Below are 17,119 nucleotides of genomic sequence, written 5' to 3' on the forward strand. Positions count from 1 at the left end.
ATATCCCATTCTGTACTTTGTTCAGGCTTTCACATTGGTAGTTTCAAAAGTATGTCCTCCCTTTTACTATTCTGTGCCAATAAAAAAACTTCTCTTGGGCTCCATTTGGACAGGTGAAGATGTCAAAACCAGAGATTATATAGTTGCTCTGCAACATCCTGTAACCACAGATATTAAACATTCCATAAAGATGTTTGAGCTGACACTAGATGCACTCATCTCCTTCAACAAGAGAACACTTGTTCTGTTTCCTAATGTGGATGCAGGTGAGTAAAATACCATCATGACAGAGGGACACATAACAGAATGTCTTTAAAGAATACATTGGTTCTTATGGAGTGCTTTTATCCCAGAACCTCCAGCCAGATGGAAATAGCTGGATGGTCTCAGCATCAGGTGTGCATCCACTGCATTTCAACTTCTCAGGGACGAAGATGAAGGGAAACCACGTGATATGCAAAAGCAATATTAGAGCCTCTCAGATTAACTAAAAACTACAGAAGGATTTTTGCAGTGGATTTTGGGATCAAACTTGGGCTTATGTGCCCAGCTCTGCAACTTAAAGTGTGAGGATAAAAAGAGAACAAAACCAGCTCAGAGCTGGCAACTCAATGAAAAGTTATTAACTCCTTTGCATGTTTGGACTTTCAGTTTAACAATAGAACTTGAATAATTTACTTTACCTCTTGGGTTTTTTCTAGGAAGCAAAGAGATGGTTCGGGTGATGAGGAAGAAGGGCATTGAACATCATCCCAATTTTCGGGCAGTAAAGCATGTCCCATTTGACCAGTTCATTCAGCTAGTTGCTCATGCTGGTTGTATGATTGGTAACAGCAGCTGTGGTGTCAGAGAGGTGGGAGCATTTGGTACACCCGTCATCAACTTGGGGACACGTCAGACAGGAAGAGAAACAGGTACATGTTTTCTTAACTATTTTCATTTCCTCATGGTTCTGAGTTTTTTTTGTTCCACAGGATAAAGTCAAATGAATGCTTGACAAAGGCCATCTGGCACTACCAGTGCAACATAATTTTTGACCCATTTTATAGCTTCGCTGGCTATTCCTGTATGATATTAGTACCGCTTGTGTGTCTCATGTAAGATAATGAGGCTTTTATCTATAGACAAGTTAAAATATATCTCCATTTGTAGTGGATTGCATTTAGCAGAATAGGCAACTGTTTTCCTTTATAGCTAGTTTGATGTTTGACATGTATTGAAATTTCACTTCAAAAAAGATGAACTCTTCACCACTTCAGGAAGTAACTGCATTGTGGTATTTCACAGATATGCAGATATGACACAAGTAGCCATTTAGCCCATTTTCATTTGTGCATTTTACATTTAATAATGGAATTCCATTGAAGGCTAATATTCTACTCCCTAGTGTTTTGTAATGCATGACAGTGTGTCATAGGAGTCGCCATTGCTTTACTGGGAGCAGGGGGAGGCACACGACTGATGAAAAGCAATGTTGATCTGGCTGGAGTCTTTCGTGCTCAAAGGAAACAAAAATAATTATTTCTTTCTTTTTTAAGCAGTTCTTATCCTTTAATGTAATTTGAGGAGCTGACCTGTTCTATTATGTTAACTTTTGTCGTCTAGGTGAAAATGTTCTTCATGTTCGTGATGCTGATACACAGGATAAGATTCTGCATGCTCTTCAGCTGCAGTTTGGTAAACAGTATCCATGGTAAGTACGTTCATCTTGCTTCATTGGAGAGGATATTAAAGCAGTAGAGTAAAAGGCATTTAGTCCTGAGGTGGTTTATCATATTTGATTGGAGTGCTTTTAATGCAGTAGTCTGAGGTTAGAAATTATTTTTCATTTCACATGTCTCATTCAGAATCATAGTGCAATGTTTGGTATGCAGATTAGTATTTGTAGAGCAAAATGTTATTAGTAATGTTTTGATACAAATAGTAATTTAACATCCGACAAAATTTGTATGTTAGCTTAGACTAGCATGACTGTTCCATACGAGCAGCATGAGGGAGAACATCCTGTGTGCCTACCTCTGACTTGTGCCTGAAGGACATGCCGGATTGACCTCAGGCATCATACATAGAGAGTCCTGAGTGCAAGTTTCCTGGGGAGCTGCAGGATCACAGCATGATGCTTTTTTTTATTCTTCAGCCATATAGCACTGACCTTCAGTTCTTTAACGTATAAGTTCTTAGAAACTTCAAGAGATCATATTTGTCTAACTAAGGACAAGAATAAAAAGTTTATTTCTTAAGAACCTCAACTTTATAGTGTAATTTCCTTTTTTGTCATATTGTAGCTCAAAAATATATGGAGATGGTAATGCCGTTCCAAGGATTTTGAAGTTCCTCAAATCTATTGACCTCAAAGAGCCATTGCAAAAGAAGTTCTGTTTTCCTCCTGTCAAAGATAATATCTCTCAAGATATCGACCATATTCTAGAGACACAGAGTGCTCTGGCTGTGGATCTAGGTGGAACTAATCTCCGAGTAGCAATTGTCAGTATGAAGGTAAATATTCTGTTGTGCTTACAGAGATTCTGCAAACTCCATTGGGCTTTGTGGTTTTGTTCCTACAGTCAAGTATGGGCTTATGCTAAAGAGCCCGAAAACAAAGCAGTCCTACTGGCTTTTGCTGTTGAGAGGTAAAGTAGATTTTCCCTCACTTGTTGCACCTCTCATACCGCCTTGATAAAATTCGCCTGCTGGTTTGCTCTTTTAAGGCTGCTATTAAACTAGCAAAGCCCATTTGCTGGTGCATGGCCCTAGCTGCTCCCTCTCTGTGGAAGTCATTCAGACTTCAGAGAATAGGACAACTTTCAGATGTGTTGGTTCCCTGTAGAAGGTGACTTGGTTCACCCTGCAACTTTTTATATGTCGAGCAAAAAAGGGAAAGGCTCCAAGAGCAGTCTTTTTTACTTCCCCACTGCCTTACACAGCCATGTAATGGACACACAGAACCATTTTGAGCAACAATCAGCATCTAGCAAAGCACTTTACTGAGGGAGAGTGGTGGCTGAATTCAAGGTACAGAATTTTGCATCTCTTCTACCAAGAGAAGAACAGCCAGTAAGCAAAAATTCTCAGAATCTTCCTGCATAGAAGCATTATCAGTAAGACAGTGCCGAGCCTCAGCTGGAACAGTGTTCACTGTAATGCATCACACCACAGAGATGTAGACCAATTGGAGAGAGAATCAGGAGAAAATTATTATTACAGACCAGAAAAACAGGAAAAAGTTGAAGAAACCAGAATTGTTTAGTCTAGAATAGAAGAAACTGAGGAAAAAAAAAAAAGCCTTAATATAGAAGCCTCTTCCATGAAGAGAAAAATCAGATTCACTTGTGCATGAACAAGTAGTAAAGTATTAGAGTAGTAGAAGGTTAAATTACTCTAAAGTTTTTCTTATTATCCAGCTTAGCTGTCAATGCAAGAGAAGGCTGGAATAGATAGTCTGGATGGGCCTGGTGTCTTCATTGCCAAAATAGTAGGAACCGGTTTAAAGAGGTCGCAAAACCAGCTGCATTACAGTTTGGTGATCTTGCATTGGAAAAGGGTGGTGGATTTGATCTTCTAAAATTCCTATCAGGGTTTTTGGTTTGGTTTTGGTTTTAATTGTATTGACTGTGTCCTTTGATGTATGAAAAGAGATGCTTGATGGTTTAATACCATCATCAAAGTTAGTAGAATTTGATATATACAGTAGAATTCTTAGAGACTTTAAAGATTGAGTGAGTTTTGAGTTTGATGTGCCTCTCTTCTGTAAAAGTAACCCATTTGAAATAGGCTTGAAGTTGCAGCCTTGTGAAGGCTGTATGGAGAGGTGTTCAGGTTTAGGGATACTGTGTGACTTAATGGTCGCATGTGTAGAAGTTCCTCAACCCATTTGTCTGGTTGAGGCACAGTAGAAAGCTTTCCTTTGCCTGTGTCATAGCACTAATAAGTATGCATTGTTTGCACAGCTCTGCCAGTCATAGACAACATATTGCAAATGTTTGACAGCTGACTTAGGAAGATGAAAGTTCATACTTGGCAAACGTAACAAAACCTGAAGTCTTAAAAAACTGCAAGTGAGGCCACCAAAATGGCATCAGTATCAATGTGGTGCTAAATCACTTGCAAAGGCATTGTCTGGTAAAACAAATACACCCATGTCCATCAGGTGATTATCCAGATCAATGAAAAAACCCACAAAATTTCTATTTCAACTTGTGCGCTTCAAGTTTATGGGACAAAAATTACTTGGTGATGGTGTAAAAATATTGGAAATAATTCTTATCCAGGTTGATAAATGAAAGGATGGTTAGGACTGAAGAATTTTAACTCATTTAGGTACCCATCTTACTGTTTGGGGGGAAAAAAACTCCGTAAAAATCCTTAACTCAGTAGCACTTTAAAGATGTGAATAAAACTCATATTGAGAAATCTTTTGCTTTTATTCTCAACAGTATTGGACAAGCACTCCTATCGTTACACTGCATACTTCCAGACAACTAGATCAGTTAGACATAGTTACCCAGAAAGAAAAGTAAGTTGTCTGCAGAAAGCTAGAGGGTAATTGACCTGGTATATTACAGAATTTTTGCATTCATTTAAAAGGAGATGTCTGGCACATCTTTAAGGTTTTAAAGAAAACTTTTAAAAGTTGTTGGGTTTTTTTTTTAGAAGTAAAATTGACACCACAATTTCTGCAAACACAGCCAGGGGAAAAACAGAGTTTAAAAAAAATCTTGTGCATTTTGCAGATTGTAGCTTGGGGTGGCATTTATAAAAGTTGAAATGCAAGTGAGAGAGAAAAGGATCAGACTTTCATGATAAAATTTACACAACAGATGTAAGCATTTAACAGGAAATGGCAGAGCTGAAGGTGTAGTTTTCTTTTCATGAATAAAATAACGGACTTTTCAAAAGCTCCTTTTAAAAGCTGTTGTGTCTTTTTATAATGTTTGCTGCAGCCTTGTCTTCCAAAATAACATCCTCTGATTCCCTTCCCCCTCCAAACCAAAAGTGAAGAGGAAACTAAACATCATAAAAATCCCCAAAACCTATTGCTGATGTGATGCTGAGGTGGTAGGATCTAATACTCAAACTATTGATATCTTAGAATTTTCTAAGTCACTTTGGCAATGACTTTGTTACTCCTCTTGGCTTAGTTGTGTTAATACACTGTTATTCGCTTAGATATATTGTGGAGTACTGGAGATACAATAGGGAGAATAACATTGCTAAGCAGCATATCTTCTGCAGTTTCGTGGCCTAATACTTAACGTAACATTAAAATTAGTTTTGTAGTAGCCACAAATTCAGGCATGCACAATGAATGCTTTCATTACCACTGCATGACTCCTAGGGTTGAAAATAATCCCTTCAGCTTGGTCCCTCCCTCCCCTGTACAGCATACATCACAGTAATTGGTACTTCAGAAATAGTTCAAGTGACTCAGAAGTATAATTGCTTAGAATAAAAGCTATTTCTGAAAGGAAATTTTGCATTGACATTTCCGGCATTTCTCTCCTCCTGCTGGTAAAATAGCAGTGTATGTAACAGTCTGCGAAACTTTCATCTAATCAAATTGGAAACATTTTATTCTTCAAGCACTGTGGGTTTTCTGTCTTTTTCAGCAATTGCTACTCTCTTACTTTTTAACACTATAGTATTGAGTTTAGGTGCATTGTTGTATCACAGTTTACTCCTAACAACAGTTCCAGCAGCTCCTTTGATATTTCCTTACATAATCCATGTGTTCCTTAAACTATGTATTTTATTTCAGACAGGGGAGGCTGATTACAGAAGCAGAATGGAATGCCTAATCTTGCAAATTAGTCCCCCAGAGTTGTCAGGAATCTTGCACAAAACAGCCTATAGGACCAAGATCTAAGGCACACATCTGTTTCTTGTTTTTTTTTTAAAAAGAGATGTCATGACTCTCCCTTTTCAAGTTGACCTATTGTGTAAATTGAAGAGAAATCTCATCATGAAGTACAGTTCTGTGGGGCATGTTTTGTTGTTTCTAATTTCTAGGGTGAAATAGTCAAGAAGTATACCCAGCTCAACCCTAAAACTTATGAAGACAGACTAGAATTAATTCTAAAGATGTGTGTAGAGGCCGCATCAGAGGCGGTAAATGTGAACTGCAGAATTTTGGGAGTAGGTAAGTTAACAAATACTGTCTTTTCATCTAAGTTTTTCCACATGAAATGAAATCACTACTGATTAATTTAAAACACTTTTCTAAAGTGAATCTTGTGCATTTTAAGCTCTTAAATTACATTTTTAACAGAAAAACTTTTTAAAATGTCTGTCAAAATGAGAAGCTGACTATAAAGATAGAAGGTGCTGCAGTCTGTAACAGCCACGAAAGCAATCTGCTAAGTTATATCTAAACTGTATCTAAAATGCGTGCTATACAGATTTTGGTGGATTTTGAAGTTCCCTGCCATCTCCAAATTGAGAGTCAGATGCTTAGTGTATATTGAAACAGCTCTTGAAACAACTGCAGCTGAGTCAAGTTTCTTCTACTGCCTGTAAGCCTTTCTTTATGGCCAGGATCAACTGCACAGCAGAATCCTCAGTTACACTAGGGCAGACTAAAAGGCTAAAACGTTAGATTAAATTTGCAGCTAATGGAGACAAAAGCAGCCTTTCTGTTGATGGCTGGTTTACTTACACTGTAGTAGAGTTCCAAGTTAAACTGTGTGTTTATACCAGATGGGACTTCTTCAGTTTGATGACGACTGGGAGCTTTGGTCTTAGATATTGCAGTTATTTATGAAGGTGTTGATTAATGTGTCCTGAATTTCTGAGGACATAAAATCCTCATTTTAGCTGACAAATACTCCCAAAAAAGTAGATTGTTCCAGACCAAAACTTACTTGAATCACACAGTAGAAAGAAAAGTTAATTTTAACTTCTTTTAAAAGTATTTTCCAAAACTACCTTAAGTACACAAAGCCATAAGAAGAAATATGCCAGACCTTCAAATCAAATCAAATCTTTCAGACTATCTGTTGGGTAATACATATGCCTTAACCACCCAGATTATTTTATTGTGTCCAAATGCTAAATCTTGAAAGCCTCATAGTTCCTGTAGAAAAGATGGTGAACTCTGCAGTAATTACTATTGCAAGTATCTAAGAATAGCTTATTAGGACAGTGAAACCATAAACTGGTTTACGGAGATTTATATATGGAGAAAAATCTTTCCTTTTTTTTGTCCTTTTACATAGAATGACATTCTTAATTATTCTTCAGCCTCCTTCCTTCTGTGACTGATGCCTTGCTGTTCAATTACTGAGTAATGAGGGGAAAAGTTGTGCTACAGAGTCAGAAATTTCTTACCTGGCTATTTTTGTTAGCTGCTCTTTGTGTCATTCAGACTCACAGTTTTAATTGGAATACTAGCTGAAATTGAAAGTTCTCTTTAGACAATGACATATAATTTCTAGGGGAGTAATTAATGTATTAGATTCTAGTCATTTTGTTAAGGCTAATAACCATAAGATGGAGAGTTCCTATAACTTTGTAGAAACTTTTGCAAGACTGAGCAGAAGGGCTTGACTTAATCCTGGACTTTTTATCAGCTATCAGCTTTTCTTCCAGCTATCATAGGTAAGAGTAAAAGTAATAACTGTTGGCAATGAATAAGGAGAAAGAGCTACTATCAAAAAGCAATGAAAAAAGATGTTTTCCTCTTTTAGTCCTACAAACTCCTGTCAACACTCAAAATACTAGATACATGAGTGTAACTTTGATTGAAGAACTCCCACTAATACCAGACAGGTTTGCAAAGTAGGACTCATGAAAAAAATAATAATTTTCAATATCTTTTTGTCTTGATGATCAAATAAGTCTAGATTGCAACAGCTCTGCAGTTAGTTTCTATTTTGTTATTTTTGTTGTGTTTTCACTCAAAACAAAACATTTATGTTAAAAACAGCTTTATGAAAGTGAGGGAAGAGTAAAGACTATCAGGCGCAAAGAACACTAGCACCTGTTACTGAATTTTTTTTTTTTACTTTTACAAAATAAAAATTTTAAACCAAAGGAGACTCAGATCTATGCACAAATGTTACATAGTGGTATTTGTGACAGCTATCAATTTACTGCTACTAGGCAGTATTTAAGATATCTTTCTGGACCTGGTAGCAGAGAGGATGAAGAGAGAGCTTCTGCTAATTCCCGTAGTTGTTTACATCAATTACAGAATTACAGCATGTAGAAAAAGTAGACATGTTTTACTAAGCTATTGCTGAGTTAGCAACTAAGTATTAAATGAGGTTTTTTTGTAATAAACATTTGGTTCTTAAAATCTTAGGGAGACCTATACAGATTGACATTGGCAATGTTGTTTCTATTAGGTACTTGCTGACAGCTTCTCAGATGATTCGTTCTTTACAAAGTGAGATTGGGGGGGGGACAGTCTTACAGCTTTAATGTTCATTTCAGCTGCTTGTCTTGTAGCTTTTGTGCTGCTTTCTATTATGCTGCTTTCTATTATAATGTTAACCCTGGGACTCTTTTCTCTGAACGTCTTAAGTGACACAATTATATAATCTCTGTACAAGAATAATAGATAAAATGTCTAGAGCTAAATACTTCCATAATAGAATGGCCTGCTTTTTGGAAGTCCTGACAGAGTCCATCAACTTCGGAAGCCTCTCCAGCTAGAGAAAACTAGTTTGGCTAATAGTGCCTATTATTAGCCATTATTCTGTTCAGTAGACAAATCTCTGAACAGTTTTGATTCTTCTGGAAAAAAGTGTATTTTTAAGTAGAAATTACTACTCAAAGTCCAGTGATTATTTTTAGTCATTCTAAATCTTGAGAGTTATAGCAAATTTCAGAACGCTTCTGTTGTTCCAGGGTTTGAACCATTTATTTTTTTACAGTTTGCTGTTGTGTCTTTCATACATGGCTAAAAAGAAACACCGGTATTAAGTGATTTGCTGCAATCTTGCCTGAAGTAGGAACATTAACTCTCTGACTAACACTAACCATTACCCATCTAGTTAGTTCTAAGATATTAGGTGCATTGTGATTAGAGCAATGGAGTTCTGTGAATTTTCTTTACATGTCAGAAACTGCACCACCAGTAATACTTAGAAATAATTACTTTCACACTCTGCTTCAAAGCCGAGTATTAGAAATTAAAATATGTGTCATTGCAAAGAGAAAAACAGATTTGTTAATTGAAGTATTACAAAGACTTAGTTTTGATTTTTCTCTCCTGTATTTCTGGGACTTAGGTATTTCCACAGGGGGACGAGTAAACCCCCGAGAAGGAATTGTGCTTCACTCTACAAAACTCATTCAGGAGTGGAGCTCTGTGGATCTCAGAACTCCAATATCTGATGCTCTGCACCTGCCAGTCTGGGTGGACAATGATGGAAACTGTGCTGCTCTAGCAGAGAGGAAATTTGGTCATGGAAAAGGAATAGAAAATTTTGTAACGCTCATTACTGGTACAGGTGGGTATGTTATAGTTCAATGGAACCCAAAGTCAAAATACCAGCACCATCATTCAGACGCTTAGCTGATCTTAGAAACAAACACCACCACTATGCCTGCAAAAGCCTCATATATTAGGTTCTTAAACCAAAAATCCTTTTGCCACTACATCTATTTGTTTCTTTTAGGGTACTTTTTAATTATTTAAGCAAATTAAATCTTTTGCATACTATAAGCTTCTTGTAAAAGAAGTTCTGCTGATACAGCTATGCAGGCAAACCATCCTTTCAAAATAAGGAAAATCTAAGCAACTTTAGCTGGAATAATTTTGCTTTTTCCAGCTTTACAGCTTAATTCTCTTCCAGTGCAGAAATGCAAGTCAGATCAGAATATGTATCAAAAAGATAAGCAATTGAGTATGAGAGATGATGCTTATTATATCTCAAATGCAAATGTGGGGTAACTTTTCTTCTTTGTTAAGTAGATAGTCCTTTAGAATGGTGGCAGCAGCAACTACCTGATGAATCTCTACCCAGGGTTTGGGAAGGGGCAGCAGAGGATTGCAGATTTAAGTGTCCTGGCTCTTTAGTACACAGGTTTAGCTGTCTAAATACAACATTAAAACATCTCATCTGAAATGCAAAATTTTAAAGCCACTTCAAAGGCTAGTTTTGTGCATAAAAAGCATGACTCACAAGCTTAAAAGATCTACCATCCATTGGCTTTTTAAGAAAGGAGAAGCATCGTATACCATTTTGATACATATATGAATAGGAGGGAACTATGAGCTCGCTTATTAGGTGTATGAACAGATAAGAGTTCTTCAATAACCAGTAATTTTTGGTTTCCAGTATGGAAGATGATTGATGTAAATATTTTGTCTTGTCTGTGTTAGAATAAGCAAATGTCAATGTCCTGAAGAATTGGGGCCTTTAAAAAAATGTATTTTACTTTTTTTTTTTTTTTTTTTAATCATAGAAGTTTCCATATCTTTGCAGGAATTGGAGGTGGAATCGTTCATCAACACGAATTGATCCATGGCAGTTCTTTCTGTGCTGCTGAGCTTGGGCATATTGTTGTATCTTTAGATGGACCAGAGTGCCTGTGTGGTAGCCAAGGATGTATAGAAGCATATGCCTCTGGAATAGCATTACAGAGAGAAGCTAAGAAACTGCATGATGGTATCTATGTGCTTTATTTTTGAAAACACGATTAATAAATTGCAGTAGAGAAAGAAATTTGCAAAGGTAATATTAAGAAAAATAGACCTGCTATCTTTTTCTAGGAGGAGACAAGAATAGGTTTACAGGCAACCAGATAGGATTCCTGTGTACGGCCAACCCAGGAACTGCCAGAACCTGCATAATACAAGTCTTTTTTAGTGATGGCAATACCCCAGGCAAGCCACGTTTGGAACTACTGGTCTCAAAATTACCAGAAGTATGTAGTAGAGTTTAGTCTGTCCTTTTTAAGCATGGTGTAAGGTAATCTGACAGGCATTCTGTGATGTTTGGTTTCACAATGATTGCCTTTCAGCAATAGCTTCTCAGTCTTAGATAAGTTTGAGAACATTTATATTTTATTTTATTAACTTTTGGGGCTGACAAGACTAGTGAATTCCCATACAATAACTGTCTGAGTTTGATGCCCTGTTTCTACAGGTACTTCCCTGAATAATACGGATATGACCACTTTGGCTAAACTCAGGGTAGGATAGATAGGTCAGGATTTAGGCTTCAGTGTGCAAGTAAGAGAGATGTAAAGATCTTAACTGCCTGTTTGCCAGCCTCCTTTTCTTGACTTACTGTATCACAATGTTTTTCTCTTGGCTCTTTCTTTTCCTCTTCAGAGGATCTGCTTTTAGTGGAAGGAATGTCAATGAAGAAGGAGGACGTTGTTAGTGCTGCACATCTCATTCAAGCAGCTAAACTTGGGAACACAAAGGCAGACAGCATTCTGAGAACAGGTGAGGACATAGCCCAAAGTGTGGAACCCTCCCATGATTAGATTTTTGAGGATACAAAAATAGTAATGCACTGTAGCACTACAAACACAATTCTACATGTTGAGACCTCTCTATATAAAATTACTAATGGTAATGAAATGTTAAATATAAATGTTGGAGGAAACGTGAGCAGAAGTGTGTATTACAAGTCTCTGTTCCAGTAAATGAGAAGATGAAAAGTTTCTGCAAAGATCAGTTTAAAAAGGTGAGGTCTCAACATTGTCATTTTGGAAAATCTGGGGACATTTCATAGAATCATAGAATGCTTAGGGTTGGAAGGGACCTCAAAGATGATCTAGTTCCAACCCCCCTGCCGAGGGCAGGGACACCCTCCACTAGACCACGTTGCCCAAAGCCTCATCCAGCCTGGTCTTAAACAATTCCAGGGATGGGGGCTCCACAACCTCTCTGGGCAACCTGTTCCAGTGCCTCAGTAAAGAATTTCTTTCTAACATCTAATCTAAATCGACCCTCCTTCAGCTTAAACCCATTACCCCTTGTGCTGTCACTACACTCCCTGATAAACAGTCCCTCACCATCGTTCCTGTAGGCCCCTTCAGATACAGGTAGGCCGCAATTAGGTCTCCCCAGAGCCGCCTTTTCTCCAGGCTGAGCAACCCCAACTCTCTCAGCCTGTCCTCATAGGAGAGGTTCTCCAGCCCTCTGATCAGCTTCGTGGCCCTCCTCTGGACTCGCTCCCACAGCTCCATGTCTTTCTTGTGCTGGGGCCCCCAGAGCTGGACACAGTACTCCAGGTGGGGTCTTACAAGAGTGGAGTAGAGGGAGAGAATCACCTCCCTCAACCTGCTGGTCACACCTCTTTGGATGCAGCCCAGGAAACGGTTGGCTTTCTGGGCTGCAAGCGCACACTGCCGGCTCATGTTGAGCTTCTCATCAATCAATACCCCCAAGTCCTTCTCCTCAGGGCTGATCTCAATCCATTCCTCGCCCAGCTTATAGTCGTGCTTGGGATTGCCCCGACCCACATGCAGGACCTTGCACTTGGCCTTGTTGAACTTCATGCAGTTCGCACGGGCCCACCTCTCCAGCCTGTCAAGGTCCCTCTGGATGGCATCCCTTCCCTCCAGCGTGTCAACTGCACCACACAGCTTGGTGTCATCAGCAAACTTGCTGAGGGTGTACTCGATCCCACTGTCCCTGTCGCCGACAAAGATGTTGAACACTGCCGGTCCCAGTACCGACCCCTGAGGAACACCACTCGTCACTGTTCTCCACTTGGACATTGAGCCGTTGATCACAACTCTGAGTGTGACCATCCAGCCAATTCCTTATCCACCGAGTGGTCCATCCATCGAATCCATGTCTCTCCAATTCAGAGACAACCATGTCATGCAGGACAGTGTCAAATGCCTTGCACAAGTCCAGGTAGATGACGTCAGTTGCCCTTCCCTTATCCACAGACGCTGTAAACCCATCATAGAAGGTCACCAAATTTGTCAGGCATGATTTGCCCCTAGTAAAGCCATGTTGGCCGTCACCAATCACCTCCTTGTTTTCCATGTGCCTGAGCATAGTCTCCATGAGGATCTGCTCCGTGATCTTGCCAGGCACGGAGGTGAGACTGACCGGCCTGTAGTTCCCTGGGTCTTCCTTTTTACCCTTCCTAAAAGTGGGGGTTATGTTCCCCCTCTTCCAATCGGCGGGAACTTCGCCGGACTGCCAGGACTTCTCAAATATGATGGAGAGTGGCCTGGCCTCTTCATCCGCCAGTTCCCTCAAGACCCGTGGATGCAACTCATCAGGTCCCATGGACTTGTGCACCTTTAGGTTCCTTAGATATTCTCAAACCTGATCTTCTCCTTCAGTGGACGGTTCTGCATTCTCCCAGTCCCTGCCTTTGCCTTCTGTGACCCGGGCAGTGTGGCTCAAGGATTTGCCAGTGAAGACTGAGGCAAAGAAGTTGTTGAGTATCTCAGCCTTCTCCATATCCTGGGTAACCAGGTCACCCATTTCATTCCAGAGGGGACCCACATTTTCCCTCGTCCTCCTCTTGTCACTGACATACCTATAGAAGTTTTTCATCTTGTCCTTGACATCCCTGGCCAGATTAATCTCTATCAGGGCTTTGTCTTTCCTAACCTGCTCCCTGGCTGCTCGGACAGTTTCTCTGTATTCTTCCCAGGCTACCTGCCCTTGTTTCTACCCTCTGTAGGCTTCCTTTTTTTTGTTTGACTTTGCCCAGGAGCTCCTTGTTCATCCATGGGGGCCTCTTGGTGTTTTTGCCTGACTTCCTCTTTGTTGGGATGCATCGCTCCTGAGCTTGGAGGAGGTGATCCTTGAATATTAGCGAGCTGTCTTGGGCCCCTCTTCCTTCCAGGGCTTTGGCCCATGGTATTCTACCAAGCAGATCCCTGAAGAGGCCAAAGTCTGCTCTCCTGAAGTCCAGGGTGGTGAGCTTGCTGAGTGCTCTCCTTGCTGCCCTGAGGATCCTGAATTCCACCATTTTGTGGTCACTGCAGCCAAGGTTGCCCTTGAGCTTCACATCCCCTACCAGGCCCTCCTTATTGGTGAGAATAAGGTCCAGCATGGCACCTTTCATTGTAGGCAAGTGAATGGCTAGCCTGAGTAAGCAAAGGCAACGTACATATTACTTTACATGGGATATTTTACTGCTTTACTAGCTTTAAACACAGTCCTCTTCTTCATGCACTGTGCTGATAGCACTAAGATGGTAGAATAATGCTTTCCTATTTTCTCTTAGCTTACAAGAGTGGTAATGCTTTGCTTTGTCTTTCATATCCATATCATTAGATAACGCATTAGTATGCAATCAAATTGCCTTTTTTTCCGTTTTACTTTTGAAGGAAAAATTAATGGCAAAATCATATTGTCTGATAACATAAAACTGTCTGCCATATGGAATAGAACACTTTCCTAGCAGTGTCATTTGCTGCTAACTGACCTATTTCAACAACTGATGCTTGGACTGCTTTGAGTATTCTACTAAACTTCTTTTTATTTTATCTTTTCAGCTGGGACAGCATTAGGCCTTGGAGTGGTGAATATTCTGCACACCATGAACCCCTCTCTTGTGATCCTTTCTGGAGTTCTAGCTAGCCACTATGTTAATGCTGTCAAAGATGTGATAAATCGACAGGCTCTGTCCTCTGTTAAAACTGTGGATGTGGTGGTCTCAAATCTAGCAGATCCTGCTCTTCTTGGAGCTGCTAGTCTGGTACTGGATTATACTACACGTAGAATATACTAGGTACCTGGAAGAAATATAGAAATGGACTGTTCAAATTCCTAATGGGTGGAGGGAATACTTTGCCTAAAATTTTTCTTTGATGAGAGCAGCTACTGAATCAGAGTAGTGTTCTGAGCAGTTAGTGACTACTTTAGCATTTCCTAATTGAGGTATTTTTGTATTTTTCTGAAATTTCATCTGACTTCATAGAAATTAATGTGCAATTCTGTTGTTTTTAATCATCTCTGTGGGTAAGCTCGTATGTTGTTTTAAGTGCAGCTGAATTATTTATGAGCATATCTTGATGTATGGTGTGTCAAATTAGAGCTAACATTTGGGGATCCATATCTCATTTCCCACCTATGTGAAATGAGAAGTCTACAGTGTTGTCGACCAGCTTTTCAGTTTCCAGGTCTCCACCCACAAAGGAAATATGATGAAATCACCAATAGCAGGTAGTAATTTCAGTGTGTGGAAACAAGGGAGGTTGCCTTTACAATCACAAAGGCTGCATCTAGAAATTGTGGTTCATGAAGGACCTTGGTGGAGGCAGTTTATTACATCATCTTTAGAGGGCAGAGACCCATTTTAGAAGCTTTGCGCATAAAGGAAAAAATTGTGGTCTAGTAAGCTTACAGCTTGTAGAGCAGTCCAAACTGACAAGTGTAGCAATGAGCATCTTTGCCTTCTGGCTATGGCCAACAGTAAATTATTTGAATTTTATTGTTTGGGGTTTTCTCAAGGGACTTAGTCTACTACTTTGTCTGCCAAATTAACAGAGAGAGACTGTTTATTCTTTGGTAGCCAGTTAGCTGAAATTCAGCTATGTGGCACATCAGAGCATAAAGACTCTACTTTTCAATAAATCTCTTCCACTGCAGACTGACATAGGGCATCTCCTCAGCAGTTCTGGTGGCTGCAGGTACACTGTTCTTGTCCTGTATTCACCATCAGCTCACAGGATGGAAAGTCAAATCTGAGCCTCCTCCTTACCTTCAAGACATTCAGAAGCCTGGGAGCAAAGTATGTCAAATTCCAGTGAAGGCTTGCCTAGGTAAACCATGGTTTATGTTTCTTTAACTAGTCCTTCTTTGAGATTAGCTCTGTCTTTATCCAGCTGCTTTTTAGCACACTTTCCAGATACTGTAGTAATGACAACTATTTTACACAAGGAGAAACTGAAAAACAGACCTATCTAACATATCAGCTATCCCAGAAGGAAGATAACTGTGGAGGAACAGTCACAAGACCATCCTCTATCCTGCATTTAATGGTCTGTTTTGACATCTGACTCAGCCACCACTGATGATATTCTTAGAAGCCCAGTAAAGTACAGGGGAATAAAATATTTCCACACTCAAACTTCTCCAACCAAAATGAAACAACCTTCTGCAACCACTGCGCTCTGCTGTACAATAATCTTGGACTGAATAGCTGTTTGTATAGTGAACCATTCTACTGGATAATTCTCGGATATAATCTGCATAAGTTTCCTTCACTTGATCCTCTCTTGCACAAGGAATCTTACTGAGAACTCACATCTTCACAGCAGACTTTAGAAGCACCTCCAGATCTCCTCCTTGATGTCTCCAGGAATAACTGCACCGCTTCTATACCATAGTTTTTCTCAGAGTCAGCAAATACTGGCTCTTAACTGTTTGCAAACTTGTAGTAGGCTTTATGTCATCAGGGGTTCTTAGTTCCTTTTCCTATGTGTCTTGGTTTACTTGGTGATTCCCAGTAACTTCAGTAACAGCAGTAGCTCCATGAGCAGGTCAAGGAGAAATCAGCTTTGCTCTGTGGTGATAGTAGCTCAGGTCAGTAGTAACAGTATTGAGGTTCTAACACAGAGGAGCCCTATCATTTCATCTTTCCAACCTCTAGCATCACAAGGCATGCCTGACTGAAAGTGGGACCAGGCTTTTGCTTTCCAGACCTCTGAAGCTAGGATATTTCTGATGGACTCCAGGTATGTTTTTCCCTAGCAGCAGAAGGGAGGGTGCAGGCTTAGAGAAAACATGAAAGACTAAAACACAGTTGAAAAATTTTACTCTAAACAGTAAAGGTGTTTAGTCCTGTTAAGAAAATGGTTCCTGAAATGCTTTTGAACATGTTTTTTTCTGTCAACTGGATAAGAACCTGCTGCATATGTGCAAGTGGTGCAGAAGTCCTTGCAGTTTTCCCTGATAAGTTTGTGGGTTTATAAAAATCAAAAATAATAAAAAAAAAATCATATTTAATAGCAAAATAGTGATTTTATGTGTTTCTCCTTTCTTCCCTGTTTAAACAACCTCCCTCACACTTCAGGCACTTTATTGTGGACCAGAGGTTTTATGGACACTGGCTCCCAATTATATCCAATCCTGGAGGGAGTGAACATCAGATGTTCACAGAACCCCTGCAGTACCATGCTATCTCATTACTTGATGCTGGCCCTCTGTCCTTGAGAGCAGCCCATACCATCTAAGAAGGCA

At 39.6% G+C, this 17,119-nt stretch overlaps 1 protein-coding gene across 7 annotated transcripts in view; it reads left to right on the plus strand.

The window, feature by feature from the left end:
- The window catches only part of GNE (glucosamine (UDP-N-acetyl)-2-epimerase/N-acetylmannosamine kinase), a 35,197-nt gene extending 18,304 nt beyond the window's left edge, over nt 1-16,893 (plus strand). For all 7 annotated transcript variants that reach the window (XM_075739375.1, XM_075739372.1, XM_075739378.1 and 4 more), the window contains 9 exons: nt 114-266; nt 702-914; nt 1,606-1,693; nt 2,286-2,496; nt 6,007-6,136; nt 9,231-9,452; nt 10,431-10,613; nt 11,282-11,398; nt 14,431-16,893. In XM_075739375.1, coding sequence (XP_075595490.1) covers nt 114-266; nt 702-914; nt 1,606-1,693; nt 2,286-2,496; nt 6,007-6,136; nt 9,231-9,452; nt 10,431-10,613; nt 11,282-11,398; nt 14,431-14,666 — 1,553 coding nt within the window. In that variant the 3' untranslated portion in view covers nt 14,667-16,893. The remainder of the gene's footprint in view (nt 1-113; nt 267-701; nt 915-1,605; nt 1,694-2,285; nt 2,497-6,006; nt 6,137-9,230; nt 9,453-10,430; nt 10,614-11,281; nt 11,399-14,430) is intronic.
- Nucleotides 16,894-17,119: the final 226 nt, after the last annotated feature.

The sequence above is a fragment of the Balearica regulorum genome, chromosome Z (assembly GCF_011004875.1).
Source record: "Balearica regulorum gibbericeps isolate bBalReg1 chromosome Z, bBalReg1.pri, whole genome shotgun sequence".
NCBI lineage: Eukaryota > Metazoa > Chordata > Aves > Gruiformes > Gruidae > Balearica > Balearica regulorum.